At 43.4% G+C, this 21,697-nt stretch overlaps 1 protein-coding gene across 8 annotated transcripts in view; it reads left to right on the top strand.

Moving 5' to 3' along the window:
- The window catches only part of DMXL2 (Dmx like 2), a 181,602-nt gene that overhangs the window by 24,677 nt on the left and 135,228 nt on the right, over window positions 1–21,697 (top strand). For all 8 annotated transcript variants that reach the window (XM_040413981.1, XM_040413977.1, XM_040413980.1 and 5 more), the window contains exons 5-9: window positions 3,099–3,252; window positions 7,373–7,439; window positions 13,939–14,117; window positions 15,880–16,057; window positions 17,880–18,054. In XM_040413981.1, coding sequence (XP_040269915.1) covers window positions 3,099–3,252; window positions 7,373–7,439; window positions 13,939–14,117; window positions 15,880–16,057; window positions 17,880–18,054 — 753 coding nt within the window. The remainder of the gene's footprint in view (window positions 1–3,098; window positions 3,253–7,372; window positions 7,440–13,938; window positions 14,118–15,879; window positions 16,058–17,879; window positions 18,055–21,697) is intronic.

Genomic DNA, 21,697 nt, shown 5'->3' with positions numbered 1-21,697 from the left:
ACACACAGCTTGTTGTGATCGTTTTCTGAGCCAAAACCAGAAGTGGATCCAGCAGGAAGAAGAAGTATGGATTCCTCCATTATATTTCTCCTTCCCCTCCAGCACACTTCTGGCTTTGGCTCAGAAAACTGGATTGAAAACTGCCACAAAAAGCTGTGTGTGACAGCACCCTAATTGGGATTTTTTTTGTTTTTCTTTTGACCTCCCACCCATTCCCTTCTTTTTTAGGGCTCTTGCACACAACCATGGTTTGGTTCCGCATCCGAGCCGCAGTTTTTGCATCTCTGGTGCGGACAGCACTCAGTGTGCTCTCCGCATCCGTTGTTCTGTTCCGTGGCCCCGCAAAAAATTATAGATCATGTCCTATACTTGTCTGTTTTGCAAACAAGAATAGGCATTTCTATAATGGGCCGTCTGTTCCGTTCTGCAAATTGCGGAAGGCACACGGGCAGCGTCCGTGTTTTGCGGATCCACAATTTGCGGACCACAAAACACGGCACGTTCGTGTGCAAGAGACCTTATACAAATTCTATTCTGCAGTAAACAGGCATATCAGTGTGTGCTGCACTTTGTTCTAGCAGTCATCTCAGCGGCTCAGTCCACCACAGACTGATGTAAGAGCTCTCCAACATTCCCGTTGGCAACCCATTGAGAACAGGACGTCCATTTCAGAATGATCTGGAATAGATCCTGAGGGGGGGGGGACGGGGGGACGGAGAGCGGTGCTGAAGGATTCAGAGTAAAGATTTAGGGCTGTTCCATACGAGTGGATGCCATACGTGTCATCCACTGCGTAAAAGACAGCCAAGCCCCGCTCTGGAAAGCAGATACACGGAGCATTAACAGGACTATAATGCTTTGTGCCTCTCTGTGATCTTTTTACTACAAAATCACGGTGACAACTTTATCTTAATGTGATTTTGTAGTAAAATGGTCACAGAGAGGCACGGAGCATTATCAATCCTGTCAATGCTCCGTGTCTCTGCTGTCCGGAGCGGGGCCTGGTTGTCATTCACGCTGCGGATTCCACGCACGGCATCCGCTCGTGTGAAAGAGCTCTAACTGACTCCTGGTTTTACTTTAACACCTATTTACGGTTTTAGGGATTCATTTAGGATGGAACCTGTTCTAGGAAACTAGGCTTGTAGCCTGTATCCATTTCCCATCTCGTATGGCACTTTATTATTGATGGTACTGTAGTGCGTATAGCTTGCTGTATATGTGTTGTACAGGAATGGGTAGTAGTAGTCCTGCCGATGCTGTAATTAAAAGGAAAGCGTCATTAAAAAATTACCTATTGTTTAAATCACGTTTTTATGTTAAACATATTTTGTTTTTAATTTTTGTAGCATTTTTTATTTTTTTTGCATAATAATTAGCAAGGGGCTGCCCCATTGAAGTGAATAGGACAGTTTATCTGTAATTATTACACTTGCTCGTCCCTGCAATGTTGACGGCGCAAAGGTAAACAGAGAATAGAGTGCATTCTCTCCAAACAGCTAATTGGCAGGGGGGGCGGCAGTCCGCCCCCCACCAGTCAGGTAACCTGAGGATAGGTCATCAATATCACAAAAGCAGACAACCCCTTTAAAGGGTTTCTATCACTTCGTATGACATATTTAGGTGTCAGACACTAGCGATCCGCTAGTGTCTGCTCTACCGAACCATCCTAATATGATAGGTTTTGGGGCAGCCGTTTTGCTAAAATAACAACTTATATCTATATGCTAATGAGCCTCTAGGTGCTATGGGGGCGTCATTAGCACCTAGAGGCTCCGTCTACCTTCATAAACTGTCGCCGCCCAGCGCGTCCCTCCAGCCCGCCTATCTCCTGCTGAATGCGATCCTCTCCATGCGCGTCTCTGTTCTGCGCATGCGCAATGAATGTCTGACCGCTTCCCTGCTCAGACATCTCCACTGCGCCTGTTCCTCGGAGCACTATGATGTCATCGGCGCAGGCGCAGTTGAGATGTCTGAGCAGGGAAGCGGTCAGACATTCATTGCGCATGCGCAGAAGAGAGACGCGCATGGAGAGGATCGCATTCAGCAGGAGATGGGCGGGCTGGAGGGACGCGCTGGGCGGCGACAGTTTATGAAGGTAGACGGAGCCTCTAGGTGCTAATGGCGCCCCCATAGCACCTAGAGGCTCATTAGCATATAGATATAAGTTGTTCTTTTAGCAAAACGGCTGCCCCAAAACCTATCATATTAGGATGGTTCGGTAGAGCAGACACTAGCGGATCGCTAGTGTCTGACACCTAAATATGTCATACGAAGTGATAGAAACCCTTTAATATATTTTAGACCTAGTGGCCAGTAGGAAAATTGCAGGATCATATACGTCTTTTTAAAAAATATATTGACACTGAAAATTTTTTAATTGACAACAGAAAAACATTTAACCAATAGGTCATTTTCTGACGACACATTCCTATAAAGAGAGTTATTTAAGTCATGTTTTATGTTAATCATATTTGTAAATGTTTGGTAACATTGGTAAAATTCTTTAAATCCTGCAGTTTTCACACTGACCACTAAGCCTAATAAAAGGGTGCACATCTTGGTCTGTACAATTCACATTTCAGCAGTCATCTCATTGTCTTCACAGGCAGGATTTCAATGAATCCACCTTTTACCATAGGTGATTGTCTTCTCGCTCCCGACCTCTGCACAGGTCACAGAGAAGGCCTAGAAAAATCTCCCATAGAAATCAGTGAGGCTCCTCCAGATTAATATGTCTATGGTCCATGTGACTGCTGTAAAGCATATCTGTAATTGCAGTTAAGAACAGCTCGGGCAAGATGCCCCCATAATCATGTTCGGGAAACAGAATTCCAAAAAAATTTGCGATCAGAGAATAAAAAAGAGATTAGAAAAAAAGGAGACGTGTCACTGGTTTCAACTGGCAGAAAAAAATATAGATGACACTTTCCCTTCAATTACTTTCCCGTAGGCACATGCCAAATTTGGGATGAGACTGCAAAATAGAAATCAAGGCGTCTAATGATGGGTTGAATGTGCGAGGTATCTTATGTAACTGTGGTGCTGTTCTATGCAGTCGTTATGTTATCTCCTGTATAACCAGGAATAATCCGCAGGTAACAGACTGCTGACAGCCACTAATTACTTGCAATTATGGGCACCACCCTCCAGTGATATTCTAGAAGAGGATGAGGAAGATCTTGACAGAGATGTCATGGAGGATAAAGTTCAGCCTGCCTTGAACGACTGGAACTGTATCTGGCAATGCAAGTAAGTTGAGAAGTGACTCTGGTCATGCTGCGGCAGTTCTGTTCATGTTCTAAAATTACAATTGCCGTCTCTTATGTGACATAACGTGTTGATATACTAATGTCCTCCAGGAGGGAGGTATTTATCAGAGTATGCAGGCCCTATTAGGCCACACCAGCGTTTTTGCTGGATCCGGCAGGGTTCAGCAAAAACGCTTCCGTTACTGATAATACAACTATCTGCATCCGTTATGAACGGATCCGGTTGTATTATCTTTAAACGAACCTGTCACCAGGATTTTGTGCATAGAGCTGGGGACATGGGCTGCTAGATGGCCGCTAGCACATCTGCAATACCCAGTCCCCACAGCTCTCTGCGCTTTTATTGTGTTAAAAAACATTTTGATCAATAAGCAAATGACCTGATATGAGTCCTGTGTCCGGAGATGAGTCCAGCGGAAAGGAACCCAGCACCGCCCCGTGTCCTCCGAATCTCCTCCTTGCTGGCTGATGTCACAGAGCTGCAGCGCCGAAATCTCGTGATGCGCGAGCTAGCGCATGCGCAGTGTCGGCATCATGTTCATTCCCTGTCCTGGCATCAGCACAGGGAACGAACTACGCATGCGCTAGCTCGCGCATCGCGAGATTTCGGCGCTCCAGCTCTGTGACATCAGCCAGCAAGGAGGAGATTCGGAGGACACGGGGCGGTGCTGGGTTCCTTTCCGCTGGACTCATCTCCGGACACAGGACTCATATCAGGTCATTTGCATATTGATCAAAATGTTTTTTAACACAATAAAAGCGCAGAGAGCTGTGGGGACTGGGTATTGCAGATGTGCTAGCGGCCATCTAGCAGCCCATGTCCCCAGCTCTATGCACAAAATCCTGGTGACAGGTTCCCTTTAACATACCCAAGACGGATCCGTTATGAACTCCATTGAAAATCAATGGGGCGTGGATCCGTTTTCTATTGTGTCAGAGAAAATGGATCCGTCCCCATTGACTTGCATTGTGGGTCATGACTGATCAGTCTTGCTCCGTGTCCCAGGGCGGAAAGCAAACCGGTTCTTGGAGTCCCTTTGAAGAAGAGTGCAGGCTTAGGCTACTTTCACACTAGCGTTTGGGCCTCCGCTCGTGAGCTCCGTTTGAAGGGGCTCACAAGCGGCCCAGAACGCATCCGTACTGCCCTAATGCATTCTGAGTGGATGCGGATCCGCTCAGAATACATCAGTCTGGCAGCGTTCAGCCTCCGCTCAGTAGGCGGACACCTGAACGCTGCTTGAAATGTAGTGCAGTCTGCAGGCAGCATGTTAAAGAGCAGGAGGAGCTGAGATTGATTTATCATTTTTTTATGGGAAAATATCCACTAAAACTAGTAATTTATTACTTCAAATCTCAGAACTCAATAGCTGTCTGGAAGTCTTTTTGAACCATTCCCCATTATCTATGAAGGTTTTTTCTGTTTTATTTAACATCCTTTAAAGCAGGGGTGCACAAAGTTTTCTGGCTGGGGCCCACATTATCGGACTGAACCAATGTCAAGGGACCAAAATAAAATTTAAAAAAGAACCTGTCAACAGGATTTTGTATATAGAGCCGAGGACATGGGTTGCTAGATGGCTGCTCGCACATCCACAATACCCAGTCCCCATAGCTCTGTGTGCTTTTATTGTGTAAAGAAACCGATTTGATCCATATGCAAATTAACCTGAGATGAGTCCTGTCCCTGAGATGAGTCCAGCGTGAAGGAGCCCAGCACCGCCCCGCATCCTCAGAATCTCCTCCTTGCTCCCCGACCTTAGAAAGCTACAGCGCCGTAATCTCGCGATGAGCGAGCTAGCGCATGCGCAGTTCCTTCCCTGAGGCTGATGCCACCACAGGGAAGGAACACTATGACGACACTGCGCATGCGCTAGCTCGCGCATCGCGAGATTACGCCGCTCTGGCTTTCTGACGTCTGGAGCAAGGAGGAGTTTCTGAGGATGTGGGGCGGTGCTGGGCTCCTTCATGCTGGACTCATCTCAGGTTAATTTGCATATGTATCAAATCGTTTTTTTTACACAATAAAAGCAAACAGAGCTATGGGGACTGGATATTGCGGATGTGCTAGCGGCGATCTAGCAACCCATGTCCTCAGATCTATACACAAAATCCAGGTGACAGGTTCCCTTTAATGAGGGATTAACAACTGAAATACTGTATCTATGGCATATTGTACATACAGTAATTCCAGGACTCCCAAGAATTCATGAAAAATACATTTGAGCAGCCACAAAACATCGACATACATGTCTGTTACCAGATGGTTGGGGGCCGCACAGAATGGTATCAAGGGCCGCATGTGGCCCCCGGGCCGCAGGTTGTGCACCCCTGCTTTAAAGTGATAATTTATGATTGTAGCTGTAATGTATTTCTCTTATCTTTATTGCTCCTAGCTTCTCTTCTGGGCAGTGATCACATGACCATGTCCATGCAGCTGACATGTTATGTCCATGGGCGCGTCAAAGCAGCAACAGGGGCAGTGATTGGGGAGTATCTCTGTAACTAGCTGAGTGGGAGGAGCTATAAACTAGCTGGGTGTAGTAAGGGGCGGAGCTGGAGCTGTGGCCGAGAATGGATAAGTGCATCATGGGTTTGGTTGGATACAGAAACAGGAAGTGCTACATACAGGATGTAAACATGAGTGATTTATTACATCTATTACATACTGAAAACAGGTCATGGGAGTCCAAATAACAAAAAAACTGCATGCGGAAGACGTATGTGAGTACATGAGCAAATCTGTTAAAAACCATAGTAATCCTGGAAAACCTACTTAAAGGGGTCATCTGGTTCTTGGAGGGAAGAAAAGCCACAAATGTTATATGAGAACAAAAAAACAAAAAAAAAAAAACACCACTCACTTCATCAACCTTCTGCTAATCCTGCTCAGACGCTCTAGCGATCCCCTGCCTGTCTTTATCTTTAAAGGGAACCTGTCACCTGGATTTTGTGTATAGAGCTGAGGACATGGGTTGCTAGATCGCCGCTAGCACATCCGTAATACCCAGTCCCCATAGCTCTGTGTGCTTTTAGTGTGTAAAATAAACAATTTGATGAGTCCTGTACATGAGATGAGTCAGGAACAGGACTCATCTCAGGTTAATTTGCATATGTATTAAATAGTTTTTTTTACACAATAAAAGCACACAGAGCTATGGGGACTGGGATGTGCTAGCGGCGATCTAGCAACCCATGTCCTCAGCTCTATACACAAAATCCCGGTGACAGGTTCCCTTTAAGCTTCCAGCAATCTAGTAAGTGACCGCTGCAGCTAATCAGTGACTTCAGTGGTCGTGTGCCATGGTGGACCCCTGGAGCATCAGAAGTGTATATATAATTTTATTTCTTTTAAATGTGCTAGGGGTGTCTTGCTTTCTCCCTACACTTGTTCACAGCCTATGAACTTCTGCGGCATTGTATAATTTACTACATGTCCGCAGCCAGTGTGAGTTGCCCCCCCCCCCCACTATACACTCTTATGTACCATGTGCAACCCTCTGAAGGGAGGTCAGAACAGAGAAAGATGGCAGAAAAATGCAGACTGCTAGGGCGTTTTTAAGACTATTAAAGTCTTTAAGAGGTGGCTTAATTTTCGTTTAGGAAGCACGTGAACTATAATTAAAAAAAAAGTTCAGTGCAAATCATGTACCGTCACACTGAAGGCTTGGACACTGTATTGAGCTTCCCTTGTGATTTCATGGGCGGTTTTATATTCGGCTAAGTTAAAGGATTTCCCTCTAAGCAGCGTTGACCCTTGGCTACTTACCTCACAAGAACTTGGTCATGTATCTAAATAGAGTAATGTAGAGTATGTATTTAGTGTAGGATCTTCTGCATGCGTGATGTTCCCTTGTACTTTCCTTGAGAAATACATTGCAATAGTGAGCCTCGGTAACGTAGCGAGGACTGGGGTCAGTATATTACTGTGGAAGACGAATAGCAGCCCGTTTTCTGTATGATCCACTGTATATTTGGCCTCATCATTGACTGACTGATAGCCTGCTATATCAAGCAAGTTCTCTTTATTTATTGATCTCATTTACATATGTTGCAAAGCGGCAGACGGGGGCGATGAATATTTAATGTCTCTTTGCCCGCAGAACTGCAGTGCCCGTGCTTTTGATGAAATGGTCCCCAGATGGTGAATACTTTGCAACTGCAGGAAAGGTAAGATGTCTCTGCCGTGTTGTTCAGAAGGTAGGTGACTAACTGAAAACACAAGAGAAGCATGATATTTTGGGGCAGGAACCTGTTATATTTATTGCTTTTTTTTTGTATCCACTTACCTTGGGTACATCTACCGTACTCGACTATATCTTTAAGGAATCTTGATATAGGCCTTATTTGAATGTAATACTCATTTAATTGCTTTTTCTATTTTGGTCGGGGACAGTAGCGAAAAATAAAACCGCATAATGATGATGAGTTTGGTTTTATATTGTGCGTATCTTAGCAGCTTAGTAATGGCAGATTTGGTTGTTTTGCTCTATCCTCTGAAGGCATGCTGCAGCATCCATGATTATCCAGGCATATGATTCTGTGACAGATGGCATGGTTAGACTTCCAGCTAGAAGGCGTTTACTGCCTCCGCTTCAGATGGCAGTTTGTTTCCACTTCCATCATGGGTGTGACTCATCTGTGCTTGCCTTGCTCCCTGAAACAGCCTGACCCGGGGATCACCCCCTGCGCCGTGACTTCGGTAAAAATCATGTGGAAAGCAAATGGAAAACTAGTCATTGGTTTTGACAAAAAGCATTGACCAGCTCTTTTCAAGTTCTCATGCGGAAGAAAAATAACTGATTTACAGTTTGCACTTAAAGGGGTTGTCTCACTTCAACAAATAGCATTTATCATGTAGATAAAGTTAATAAAAGGCACTTACTAATATATTGTGATTGTCCATATTGCCTCCTTTGCTGGCTGGATTCATTTTTCATCACTTTATACCCTGCTCATTTCCAGGGGTTACGTCCACCCTGCAATCCATCAGTGGTGGTCGTGCTTGCACACTGTAGGAAAAAGTGTCTGCCTCTCTTATGGCCGGGACTGTGGGAGCGCACATAGGCTTGTGGTTTATCTTATAGTGTGCAAGCACGACCACCACTGATGGATTTCAGGGTGGTTGTAACTCGTGGAAACAAGCAGCATATAATGTGATGGAAAAATGAACCCAGCCCGTAAAGGAGACATTATGGACAATCGCAATACATTAGTAAATGCTTTGTATTAACTTTCTCTACATGATAAATGCCATTTGCTGAAGTGAGACCTTTAACCCCTTAAGGACCTTGCCATTTTACACCTTAAAGAGGACCGGTCACCTCTCCTGACATGCCTGTTTTAATAGCTTCATACATTCCCCATGTAATAGCAACACTGGAGCATCTTAGGTCTCTAGGTTGTACCATTCCTTTATTTTTTCTACTAGAAGTTATAATAGAATTGCTATTAGCCCTCAGTAAGGTACAGAGGGGAGGTAACCAGTTGGGGGGGTGTACCTGCACAGTCTGACTCTATCCAATCAGTACTGCCATTTTCAGACTGTACAGGTACACCCCCCCCAACTGGTTCCCTCCCCTCTGTACCCTTACTGAAGGCTAATAGCAATTCAATTATAACTTCTAGTAGAAATAATAAAGGAATAGCACAACATGGAGCCATAAGAATAGATGTTCCAGAATTGTTATTACATGGGGAATGCAGGTAGTTATTAAACAGGCATGTCGGGAGAGGTGACAGGTCCTCTTTAAGGACCAGGCCATTTTTTGCAAATCTGACATGTCACTTTATGTGGTGATAACTTTAAAACGCTTTTATTTATACAAGCCAGTCTGAGATTTTCTTGTCACATATTGTACTTCATGACAGTGGTAAATTTGAGTCAAAATATTTCATTTTTATTTATAAAAAAAAAATACCAAATTTACCAAAAATGTTTGAAAAATTTTACATTTTCCAAATTTCTATTTCTCTGCTTTTAAAACAGATGGTGATACCTCCTAAATAGTTAATACTTTATACTTCCCATATGTCTACTTCATGTTTGGATCATTTTGTAATTTATATTTTCTTTTTTTGGGATGTTAGAAAGCTTAGAAGTTTAGAAGCAAATCTTGACATTTTTCAGAAAAAATTTCCAAAACCCACTTTTTAAGGACCAGTTCAGGTCTGAAGTCACTTTGTGAGGCTTAAATAATAGAAACCACCCATAAATGGCCCTATTTTAGAAACTACACCCCTCAAGGTATTCAAAACTGATTTTACAAACTTTGTTAACCTTTGTTAAGAATTAAAGGAAAATGGAGATGAAATTTCTGAATTTCACTTTTTTGGCAGATTTTCCATTTTAATGCATTTTTTTCCAGCAACAAAGTAAGGGTTAACAGCCAAACAAAACTCAATATGTATTACCCTGATTCTGTAGTTTACAGAAACGCCCCATATGTGGTCGTAAACTGCTGTATGGGCTCACGGCAGGACGCAGACGGAAAGGAATGACCTAAGGTTTTTGGAAGGCAGATTTCACTGGGATAATTTTAAGTTGCCATGTCACATTTGAAGACCCCTTGATGCACCCCAGAGTAGAAACTCCAAAAAAAGACCCCATTTTGGAAACTACGGGATAAGATGGCAGTTTTGTTGGTACTATTGTAGGGTACATATGATTTTTGGTTGCTCTATATTACGCTTTTTGTGAGACAAGGTAACAAAAAAATAGCTGTTTTGGCACAGTTTTTTTTATTTTTTGTTATTTACAGTGTTCATCTGACAGCTTAGATCATGTGGTATTTTTATAGAGCAGGTTGTTACGGATGTGACAATACCAAATATTACTACTTTTTCTGGTTGTTTGTTTCAGTTTTACATAATAAAGCATTTTTGCTAAAAATTATTTTTTAGTGTCTCCATATTCTGAAAGCCATAGTTTTTTTGTTTTTTTTTGGGCGACTGTCTTATGTAGGGGCTAATTTTTTTTTTCGGTATGAGATGACAGTTTGACTTTTTGATCACTTGATATTACACTATTTGTGATGTAAGGTGACAAAAAAGGGCTTTTTTGACACACTTTTTATTTTATTTTTTCACGGTGTTCATCTGAGGAGTTTGGTCATGTGGTATTTTTATAGAGCAGGTCGTTACGGACGCAGCAATACCCAATATGTCTACTTTTTTTTTTTTTTTTTACATTTAACACAATAGAAGCATTTTTTAAAAAAAATAAAAATTAATGTTTTAGTGTCTCCATAGTCTGAGAGCCATAGTTTATTTTTTATTTTTTGGGCGATTGCCTTAGGTAGGGGCTAATTTTCTGCGGGGTGAAATGACTTTTTTGTAAAGAACAGTGACAAAAAATTGCTTTTTTAGCACAGTTTTTATTAATTTCTTTTTACGGTGTTGACCAGACGGGGTGGATCATGTGATATTTTTATAGAGAAGGTTGTCACGCACGCGTTGATACCCAATATGTCAGTTTTTTTTCTATTTTTTTAAAATTGTATATGTCTCTTTATGGGAAAGGGGCTTTTTTTTATTTTTATTGAAACTTAAATTTTTTTTATTGTTAAACACTTTTATTTCACTTTTAATATTTTTTTTTTTTTTGTCCCACTATGGAACTTCAACATTACAGGGTCTGATCCCTGTTTCAATGCAGCACAATACATCTGTATTGTACTAGGTTTGTTGCGGGTATCGATACCGGGATTTCCATTTTTTCGATACTAGGCTGCGCAGTCTAGTATCTCTGAACATGAGCGCGCTGCGCCCAGCGATGTCCCAGCTGTTTGAAGAGGAGGTGGTGCTCCATGCGACTCCTCCTTCCAGTTTATTACACTGCCTCTCATCTCAGAAGTGCAGTGCAATTACGAGTACTCCATTCACTTGAATGGAGCAAGTACTTTTAATTATAGTACGTCACGGCTGCAAGGGAGATGATGCGTTGTGTAATGAAGAGGAAGCATGGAGCGCCTCCCCTTCAAACAGCTGATCGTCAGAAGTGCCAGGTGTCGGACCCCCGCAGATCAGATATTGATGTACTATCCCGAGGATACGTCATAAATATAAAATGGCTACACACCCTTTAAAGGCTATGGATATTTTTTGCTGATTCCAAGAGCCAAAAAACATTTTTGCTGTTGTTGTTTTTTTTATTTTTTATTATTAAATATTGGGAAACTTTGACACCTGCATGTATTGCAATACATTGCAGCTTGCTTTAGTCCTTTCAGTGACCGTTCTGTTGGACAATCTCTTTGCCGGCTTGTTCTCCTTAATACGCATCTAAGCTGATTTATGATCAAAAAGGTTGATCCACTTTGAGTTGATCGTAATTCAGCTTAGATGAGCAATCAGGAGAACACCGAATGGCTGGGGACTGAGCCATCAGAGAGCTTGTCTGATGGATTTTGCCATGATTGCCGCTCTGCAGCTTTCTATATTTTGTAATACATTCAGACTGCAGATACCAAACAGGCCAGAGTTTTTAATAAAAGCCAGGTACAAAACTTTTTTTTAGCCCATAATACATGGAATTTGATAAAAAAATAAATAAATCAAAAGCGTCCATATCTTTTAAATACAATTTGCAAGAAAAGTTTCTTGAACTTTATGAATCCATGCTTATGTTGCACTGCCCTCCTATTTCTGCTGTAAGTAATGATTTAGAGATGTATGCCTATTGGGGGGATGCTACATTTAAGGCCTCATGCACACGACCTATTCACTTCAATGGGGCCACAAAAGATGCGGACGGCACTCTGTGTGCTGTCCGCATCCGTTGCTCCGTATCGTGGTCCGCAAAAAAAATATAACCTGTCTTATTCTTGTCCGTTTTGCGGACAAGAATAGGCAGTTATATCAATGGCTGTCCATGCCGTTGCACAAATTGCGGAACGCACACAGACTCCATCCGTGTTTTGCGGATCCGCAATTTGTCGTGTGCATGAGGCAATACAGATTCTGTCAGGATCTGTTCAGGGAAAATCATCTGCGACAGTTTTTTGTGCATGGATGCAATCAGTTTTTGATGCGTTTTTCATGCATATGAATTAAAACTGAAGAATTTAACACTCAACATCTATCAACCATCAGTTAACAATGCATTGCATCCAGATTGCATTGAAAACTGTCTTGTGGCACCTCATTGTGGATTACACATGTTTTGTCAGTGTGCATTCTCATGCAATAAAACTGCAGCATAAAAGAACACTGCCAGCAAAGTGTATGAGATTAGTCAAATCTCAGGCACATTTTGCTTTTTTTTTTTTTGTGTGGAAATTGACCGGCATGATTTTGAAATCCACAGCATGTCAATTCTATGTCAGTTCTTTTGTACAGATTTTACCCTTTTCAATGCAAGGGTGAGATGTGTAAAAAAAAAACAACACATCAGGTCTGCAATAAAAAAACGTAAGTAACGCATGGGTTCTGGTGCGGAAATGCACAGAAAACCACATGAGAAACCGTGTGGAATTAGTGTTTTGAAATCTGCACTTGTGTGCAGGTACCCTAAGGCCCCTTTCACACAGGCGAGTATTCCGCGCGGGTGCAATGCGTGAGTTGAACGCATTGCACCTGCACTGAATCCTGACCTATTCATTTCTATGGGACTGTGCACACGAGCGGTGATTTTCACGCATCACTTGTGCGTTGCGTGAAAATCGCAGCATGCTCTATATTCTGCATTTTTCACGTTAGAAGTTAATGGGGCCGCGTGAAAATCGCAAGCAAGTGCGGATGCGGTGCTATTTTAACGCATGGTTGCTAGGTGACGATCGGGCTGGAGACCCGATCTGTATTATTTTCCCTTATAACATGGTTATAAGGGAAAATAATAGCATTCTGAATACAGAATGCATAGTACAATAGTGATGGAGGGGTTAAAAATAAAAAACAATTAACTCAAAGAGTCCACTTGATCGCGTAGTTGCGGATCTCTGTCTTCTTCTGTAATGTTGAGCTTCCGGCTGAGGACCTGAGGTGACGTCACATCACATGATCCAATCACATGGTCCCTCACCATGGTGATGAACCATGTGATTGGACCATGTGATTAGCACAGTGACGTCATCAAAGGTCCTGTTCCTGTGCACAGCAAAGAAGAAGACAGAAGAGATGCCGGCTGTGCGATCAAGTGGATTAACAATTTTTGCTATTAATTATTATTATTATTTTTTTAACCTCTCCAGCCCTATTTTACTATGCATTCTGTATTAAGAATGCTATTATTTTCCCTTATAACCATGTTATAAAGGAAAAAAATTTAATCTACAGAACACCTAACCCAAACCCGAACTTCTGTGAAGAAGTTCGGGTTTGGGTACCAAACATGTCGATTTATCTCACGCGCGTGCAAAATGCATTACAATGTTTTGCACTCGCGCTAAAAATCGCGCATTTTCCCGCAACGCACCCGCATCTTATCCTGGCAAAAAACATGACGCCCGTGTGAAAGAGGCCTAACTCTTCTGGACATCACATTGAGGGAGGCCTAATGCTCCCTTGGAGTTGTAATGTTATTAATATCATGGTGATCCTTCATGATGTCAGAACATATATTGCTCTAAGTCAGACAGGCAAAAGGGGAAAATAGGCAAAGGTGTTGAGACACCCTGACCTGAATATTCAGGGTTGAAAAGCTGTGTAATAAACACAAATCTCTCAACAGGACGACTGTCTTCTGAAGGTCTGGTACCCATTGACAGGGTGGAAATCCTCTTTTTTACCTCATGAAATTCAAGAGAAAAAGGGGAGCCCGATTGATGTCAACTTTTCATTTGTGTACCTAGCCCACCCCCGAGCAGTGATTGGTTTTTCATGGAGGAACACAAGCAGGTTTATGCCCAGGTAAAAAATCGTATAGTTTGAGGTGGAAGAGGTGGAAGATGGTGGTAAAATGTTCATTGCCTTTTCTTTCTAGCTGGCTACAAGTAAGTGACAATGTGTACTTTGTATCTAGAGGCTGAAATTTCTTATGCTTTTGGAGTTATTTTCTTACAGTAATATTTTACGTGGTGGGCTGCAGTAACATTAGGAGGTTAAAATACCATAATAAGGGTCTATACACACGTCTGTAGAATGTGTCCGCACCCGTTTAGCAATTATCCGGAACGTGTGCGGACCCATTAATTCTCTACGGGGCAGGAATGGATGCGGACAGCACACAGTGTGCTGTCTGCTTCCGCATTTCCGGAGCGCGGCCCCGAACTTCCGGTCCGCGGCTCCGGAAAAAATAGAACATGTCCTATTCTTGTCTACAATTGCGGACAAGAATAGGCAGTTCTATGGGGGTGCTGGCTGGGTGTATTGTGGATCTGCAAATTGCGGATCTGAAATACACTACGGACGTGTTAATGGACCCTAAGAATAAATCAAAGTATCCTTAAAGGGCATCTGACAGCAAATTTGTACCTATAATAGCAGAGCTTCTAGGTTTAATGGCTTTAAGCAATACATATTGTACCTTACAGTTTTCTTTGTGTATTTTGTCTAATGATCTAACAGTTGGTGTAAAGGGAATGTGTCTTCAGTAAATGACCCATTGTTTAAATTAAAAGGGTCATGCAGGATAATTCAAAATCTTAAAATAAAAATACCTGATATACGCGCCCGTTTCTCTAGCGCCTTTCTCTACGGCACTGGTGCGGTACACCTATGCCTGGATAGGCACATGAACACTACTGCAAATCATTGTGTTCAGCAGTTTTCAGTTGAGGACACTGATTGGCTGCAGTGGTCAAATGCCATATCTAGGCACAAACCGTAAACAAACAGTGGCGAGAGTGCCTGACCAGGGGCGGGGGAAACGGGTGAGAATATCATGCGTTTTCATTTTAAGACCTTGTAGATAACCCCTTTAATGTTTTGTGTTAAACATAGTTTTGGTGATGTTGTTTTTTTGTTTTTCCTTTTCATTATGTGTAGAACAATCCTAAAATCCTTTAGTTTTCACACTGACCACTGAGCCTCATGTGGTCGATGCAGAGATCCCTGTATAGGAACAGGGGGTAGATAAGATGGATCCAGTTCTATCTATACAGTGATGTTAGCGGTCACAGTACCACAGTCTGAGATGATATCAAAACTTTTGCCATGTCTCTATGACATATCAAAATTTGTTTGAAAACTCAGTGACCCTTCAATGTGTACATCAACTAAGAGGTATGGGGGGAAGTTGTTAAGTGAATTTTAACTTTTTTGCCTGGGGCCTGGGACCTGGAACATACCTCCATTTTCACCCAGCCCCCTGCTCCGATGCTCTCCTTTGCCCTGCGCGCAAAAGCATTTTCAGGAGTTCCGGTGACGAAACGGGCTCCCCATGGGGCTGCCAGGAAGCCGGTGACATCACCGAACACAGTGTCGGGCGGAAGCCTCGGCCCGGCAGTGTGTTATTGTAAACAAAAAGAGCCCGTGCCCTGCGCGATCTAGCGCAGTGCAAGGGAGCTCATCGGAGCATGACCCCCTCCGATGCTAACATCAGGGGGGCTGCCGGGGTGAAATTATGGGTATGTCCGGGTTCAGCTCTGAACCCGGACAACCCCTTTAACTACCCTCTGACCTCCATTAGTTTTGCTATATTTCCTTAACTGAGCATTTATTTAAATTTCAGGGGATCTGTGTGCAATGTGCTACTTACATCCTGTCAAGATGGCATTTGTCGCCTCTGGGCTGAGACACTTTTGCCAGAGGATAGCCTTCTCGGGGGCCAAATAGTAAATTATGACAGCTCTAGCAGCAGTTTGTCAAATGCAGGGAAGCGGAAGGACAAGATTGAACATGCTCTTGAGGTAAGTAAAAAAAAAAAAAATGGAAATGTGTGCGTTTCAAATAAACCTAGAAAATAAAAATATAACTAAATTTAAGAAGTTACGCTAATTGCTTTCAGACACCCTAGACCTTTTAGGCCCCTTTCACACGGGCAAGTTTTCTGTGCGGGTGCAATGCGTGAGGTGAACGCATTGCACCCGCACTGAATCCGGAACCATTCACTTCAATGGGGCTGTGCAGATGAGCGGCGATTTTCACGCATCACTTGTGCGTCGTGTGAAAATCGCAGCATGCTCTATATATTGCGTTTTTCACGCAACGCAGGCCCCATAGAAGTGAATGGGGCTGCGTGAAAATCGCAAGCATCCGCAAGCAAGCGCGGATGCGGTGCGATTTTCACGCGTGGTTGCTAGGTGATGATCGGGACCCGATCTTTATTATTTTCCCCTATAACATGGTTATAAGGGAAAATAATAGCATTCTTAATACAGAATGCTAAGTAAATTAGGGATGGAGGGGTTAAAAAAAATAAAAATAAACTCACCTCATCCACTTGTTCGCGCAGCCCGGCTCGTCTTCTTTCTTCTTCTTTGAGGACCTAGGAGGAAAAGGACCTTTGGTGACATCACTGCGCTCATCACATGGTCCATGGCCTCACGCTCGTGCAAAATGCATTAAAACGCTTTGCATTCGCGCTGAAAAATCACGCATTTTCCCACAACGCACCCCATCTTTTTCCACGACTCCTGGCTGTCACAGTAAAACCTCCGTCGCCAGTGAGCACAGAGCTGAATTTTTGTGACAGGAGGTTGGAAAGGAAATGATACTGGCAGGGTTACCGTGCCGCAATCGATTAATCTTCGTCATTTGGCGTCTCCTGGCGAAGAAGACATAAAAAGGAATTTCATCAGGCCCTGCACTCCAGAATTCTGGCTCCAAAAAGTCAACTTTTTTTTTTTTTTTTTTCCAATTTTACACCGCTTGCTCCAGTTTTGAAAAGTGGTTGGGGGGAAATGGGCATGGTTAACGATGTTAAATAATTCTACTCCAGGTTTATCTCTGCAACTTTATTTTACAAAAAAACAACACAAAATTGTGTTGCAAACTTACTCCAGTAGGGAGGTGGTGTAGAAAGTGAAGGAACATCTCTGTGTTAGACTTGATGCAGCAAATGTATTAAAACATTGTGCAACATTTGGCACAAATTATGGAAAAACGGGGAGATTTATCATTATTTATTTATTTTACGCAGTTATATATCCCTGACATATTCCACAGCACACTGTCCCCAATGGGACTCGCAATCTAATCTCCCTATGCCAGTTTTCTGCCTTTAAAAAAAAGTCACAAATCTCATGTTTGCTACTTTTTCAATGCCACTGCTACTAAATTTATTTATTTGCTGCCCTCAGCACTTTCTGAGAAGGGACAGGGACAGTGGGCCCAGCAAATTCCAGCAGCTCGGAGCTGCCATGTGTTTCAGTTTAGGTGCACGGACTGCCGGAGGATGCGCCTAAGTTATGACCTGCGCCTCCTCCAGGAAGCTGCGGGGTCATAGCACATGCTGGTGTTGATCCATCTCCCACACAGACTCATCCTGATAAATCTTCCCCCATATGTTATGACACTTATTCCTCAGTGCCCCAGGATTCAGTGTCTAAGAGATCTTTACGTCATCGGCCTCAGCCGTTGTGTGGACTACAGGAAAAAGCATAGCATTGCAAATCTTCCTGGGCCTGGGTATTCACTTATACAACCTATAGCAGGCAAAGGCTAAAAATATTTTCTTAGCCCGGTATCTTTGCCGTATAGAAAATGTTTATTGTTTTTGCTCTTCTTCAGACAATTCATCACTTGAAACACTTGAGAAGAGGCAGAAGACGCTCTTCTGTTCTGGCTGCTCACACCGAATTGCTACCAAGTCAGCCAAGCCAGCAGGAAGCCCACAGGCACATCTCGCATCACGCTAATTCTTTGTGTCATTTTCACATAGCAGCAAGCATAAATCCAAACACTGGTAACGTAGAAGCTTAGATATTTGATTTCCCTTTTTGTACTTTTATGTTATATATGCCTCTGTATGTATGTGTGGTATTTAAAGGGATTCTATCAGCAGGATTATGCCTATAGAGACGTTCATATGTGCAGTTAGGTCTCCTTCTGCTTGTTTTAATACACTGCTCAAAAAAATAAAGGGAACACTTAAACAACACAATGTAACTCCAAGTCAATCACACTTCTGTGAAATCAAACTGTCCACTTAGGAAGCAACACTGAGTGACAATCAATTTCACATGCTGTTGTGCAAATGGGATAGACAACAGGTGGAAATTATAGGCAATTAGCAAGACACCCCCAATAAAGGAGTGGTTCTGCAGGTGGTGACCACAGACCACTTCTCAGTTCCTATGCTTCCTGGCTGATGTTTTGGTCACTTTTGAATGCTGGCGGTGCTTTCACTCTAATGGTAGCATGAGACGGAGTCTACAACCCACACAAGTGGCTCAGGTAGTGCAGCTTATCCAGGATGGCACATCAATGCGAGCTGTGGCAAGAAGGTTTGCTGTGTCTGTCAGCGTAGTGTCCAGAGCATGGAGGCGCTACCAGGAGACAGGCCAGTACATCAGGAGACGTGGAGGAGGCCGTAGGAGGGAAACAACCCAGCAGCAGGACCGCTACCTCCGCCTTTGTGCAAAGAGGAACAGGAGGAGCACTGCCAGAGCCCTGCAAAATGACCTCCAGCAGGCCACAAATGTGCATGTCTCTGCTCAAACGGTCAGAAACAGACTCCATGAGCGTGATATGAGGGTCCGACGTCCACAGGTGGGGGTTGTGCTTAAAGCCCAACACCGTGCAGGACGTCTGGCATTTGCCAGAGAGCACCAAGATTGGCAAATTCGCCACTGGCGCCCTGTGCTCTTCACAGATGAAAGCAGGTTCACACTGAGCACATGTGACAGACGTGACAGAGTCTGAAGACGCCGTGGAGAACGTTCTGCTGCCTGCAACATCCTCCAGCATGACCGGTTTGGCATTGGGTCAGTAATAGTGTGGGGTGGCATTTCTTTGGAGGGCCGCACAGCCCTCCATGTGCTCGCCAGAGGTAGCCTGACTGCCATTAGGCACCGAGATGAGATCCTCAGACCCCTTGTGAGACCATATGCTGGTGCGGTTGGCCCTGGGTTCCTCCTAATGCAAGACAATGCTAGACCTCATGTGGCTGGAGTGTGTCAGCAGTTCCTGCAAGATGAAGGCATTGATGCTATGGACTGGTCCGCCCGTTCCCCAGACCTGAATCCAATTGAGCACATATGGGACATCATGTCTCGCTCTATCCACCAACGTCACGTTGCACCACAGACTGTCCAGGAGTTGGCAGATGCTTTAGTCCAGGTCTGGGAGGAGATCCCTCAGGAGACCGTCCGCCACCTCATCAGGAGCATGCACAGGCGTTGTAGGGAGGTCATACAGGCACGTGGAGGCCACACACACTACTGAGCCTCATTTTGACTTGTTTTAAGGACATTACATCAAAGTTGGATCAGCCTGTAGTGTGTTTTTCCACTTTAATTTTGAGTGTGACTCCAAATCCAGACCTCCATGGGTTGAAAAATTTGATTTCCATTATTTTTTTTTGTGTGATTTTGTTGTCAGCACATTTAACTATGTAAAGAACAAAGTATTTCAGAAGAATATCTAATTAACTCAGATCTAGGATGTGTTATTTTTGTGTTCCCTTTATTTTTTTGAGCAGTGTACTTGTGTTATCAATCATTTAGTTTGGACCCCAGCCATGGCCCTTTTCCTGCAGCCCAGCACCGCCCCACATCCAAAAATGCCCTCCTTTTAGCCCTGACGTCCCTGCCCAGAAGCGCTGTAATCCCGCGCACTGACACGTGCCTTCCCTGAGGCTGCTGCCAGCACAGGGAAGAAAGACTGCGCGGACGCTTATGTGCCATGTACATGCACGCGTGCAGGATTACGGTGCTTCTGGGCAGTGAGTTTGGGGCGGGGCTGGGCTCCAGGAGAACGGGCGCGGCTGGGCTCCAACAGCGACAGGGAGAGTCCCTTGGGCTCCTTAGGAAGGTAATTAGCATTTTTTTTTTGTATATGCCCTAAATCATTGATGGCAGTAACACAAATATATTTAAAACATGCTCTGCACATATGAACGTCTCTATAGGCATAATCCTGGTGACAGAATCCCTTTAAATGTACACCGTTGCAGCCCATCAGGATGAAAGGATTCAGACTCACTAAAACAGACATATCCGGAGAGCTGAAAAGCCCACTTTAATAACTACTTGCATTCCTCATGTAATAAAAATTCTGTAGCATCTATTCTCATGACTCTACAGGTGAAACGCGAAAAATTAGAATATTGTGCAAAGTTAATTTATTTCAGTAATGCAACTCAAAAGGTGAAACTAAGAAATAGTGGCGCTCACCATGCTCAAAACACACAGGAAGCATGGACTGCGATGGGAATCAAGCGCAGAAATCCAGAACCAACATAGAAAAATGTGCAGATGTGCAGCTTCCAAATAGCGACATCCTTTATTTTTCTTGTGCCGTAAAAACCGACAATGCACTCACATCTACGCATTTCGGATCAACTAATCACGATCCTCCCTCATGACAAAAGTGAAAACCCACACTCCGGTTTAAGGCCTCTTTCACACTACAGTATGTCCATTTCAGTGTTTTGCGTTCCGTTTTTCCGTTTTTTTTGTTTCCGTTGTGTTTCCATTTCGGTTCCGTTTTTCCGTTCCGTTTTTCCGTATGGCATATACAGGATACAGTAATTACATAGAGAAAATTGGGCTGGGCATAACATTTTCAATAGATGGTTCAGAAAAAAACGGAACGGAAACGGAACACATACGGATGCATTTCCGTATGTGTTCCGTTTTTTTTTGCGGACCCATTGACTTTAATTGAGCCACGGAACGTGATTTTCGGCCAAATATAGGACATGTTCTATCTTTCAACGGAACGGAAATACGGAAACGGAATGCATACGGAACACATTCCGTTTTTTTTGCGGAACCATTGAAATGAATGGTTCCGTATACGGAACGCAAAAAACGGACCGCAAAACGAAAAAAAAAAAACCGTAGTGTGAAAGAGGCCTAAGTATGTGTAGCTACTGATTACCAGGTGAGCAGAATTAACATAACATGCATCCACACACCCCCATTCAGTAGTGCATACATTTATATAAAGAGAGCTAAAAATGGTAAAAATACAACAATATTATAGACCTAATGGTCAACATCAATAATGCAAAATGAGATCCTGCTACGATTTAGACCTGACGGGACACGAGAACACATACTCCCTACTTAGTAACTTACGTTTGTGGTCACCACCTCTATTGGGAGGGTTAACTCTTTCCAGGCCTTGAACTTGGAAGCCTGTTGCGTTACCCTGGTGAACAACCGCATAGTGAAGACTCACTGCTGAGACATTCTTTATTTTAGTAAAAGGTATGTCTGACAGATGTTTGCGGATTCTGGTTTTCAGGCTATTAGTAGTACAGCCAACGTATTGAAGGTGGCAAATTGAACATGTTATGTGATAAACAACATAACTTATATTGCAGCTAACCTATTGGGACCGATCAATATATAATTACAGAGCATGCAGATGCGATGTCC

The sequence above is a fragment of the Bufo bufo genome, chromosome 1 (genome assembly GCF_905171765.1).
Source record: "Bufo bufo chromosome 1, aBufBuf1.1, whole genome shotgun sequence".
NCBI lineage: Eukaryota > Metazoa > Chordata > Amphibia > Anura > Bufonidae > Bufo > Bufo bufo.
Note: the sequence above shows the minus strand (reverse complement) of the source record. Positions and strands in the feature narration are given on the sequence as shown.